Source organism: Eimeria tenella, genomic scaffold (assembly GCF_000499545.2).
Source record: "Eimeria tenella Houghton genomic scaffold, Eth_scaff2360, whole genome shotgun sequence".
Classification (NCBI taxonomy): domain Eukaryota; phylum Apicomplexa; class Conoidasida; order Eucoccidiorida; family Eimeriidae; genus Eimeria; species Eimeria tenella.
Genome location: NW_013542222.1, coordinates 266 through 584, shown reverse-complemented (window position 1 = coordinate 584; position 319 = coordinate 266). Strand labels below are relative to the sequence as shown.

General features: G+C 60.8%; 1 protein-coding gene across 1 annotated transcript in view; it reads right to left on the bottom strand.

The window, feature by feature from the left end:
• Positions 1 to 319, bottom strand: part of ETH_00042770 (B-box zinc finger protein, putative) — a gene marked incomplete at both ends in the record, with an annotated part of 6122 nt that overhangs the window by 5635 nt on the left and 168 nt on the right. The window contains one exon of the mRNA XM_013374896.1: positions 75 to 160. Within this exon, the coding sequence (XP_013230350.1) occupies positions 75 to 160 (86 nt within the window). The remainder of the gene's footprint in view (positions 1 to 74; positions 161 to 319) is intronic.

Genomic DNA, 319 nt, shown 5'->3' with positions numbered 1-319 from the left:
ACACCGCAGCAGCAGCTGCTGCTGCAGCTGCAGCAGCAGCAGCAGCAGCAGCAGCTTAGGAGCTTTGAACTGACTTCAGGCTCTGTGCGCTTAAAGTCTTCTCGAGGTCCATTTCGCGCTCGGTGGCTTCGCAGCGCAGATCCAGAGCTCTTATCACGGACTGCAGCAGCAGCAGCAGCAGCAGCAGCAGCAGGAGAGCGGGTGACAGCAGCATTGCTTGCTGCCAGCAGCGGCAGCAACAGTGCGAACTCGGGAAGCAGCTGCAGCAGGAGCTGCCGCTTTGCTGATGCGGGCGCAGCGACAGCAGCAAAACAGCAGA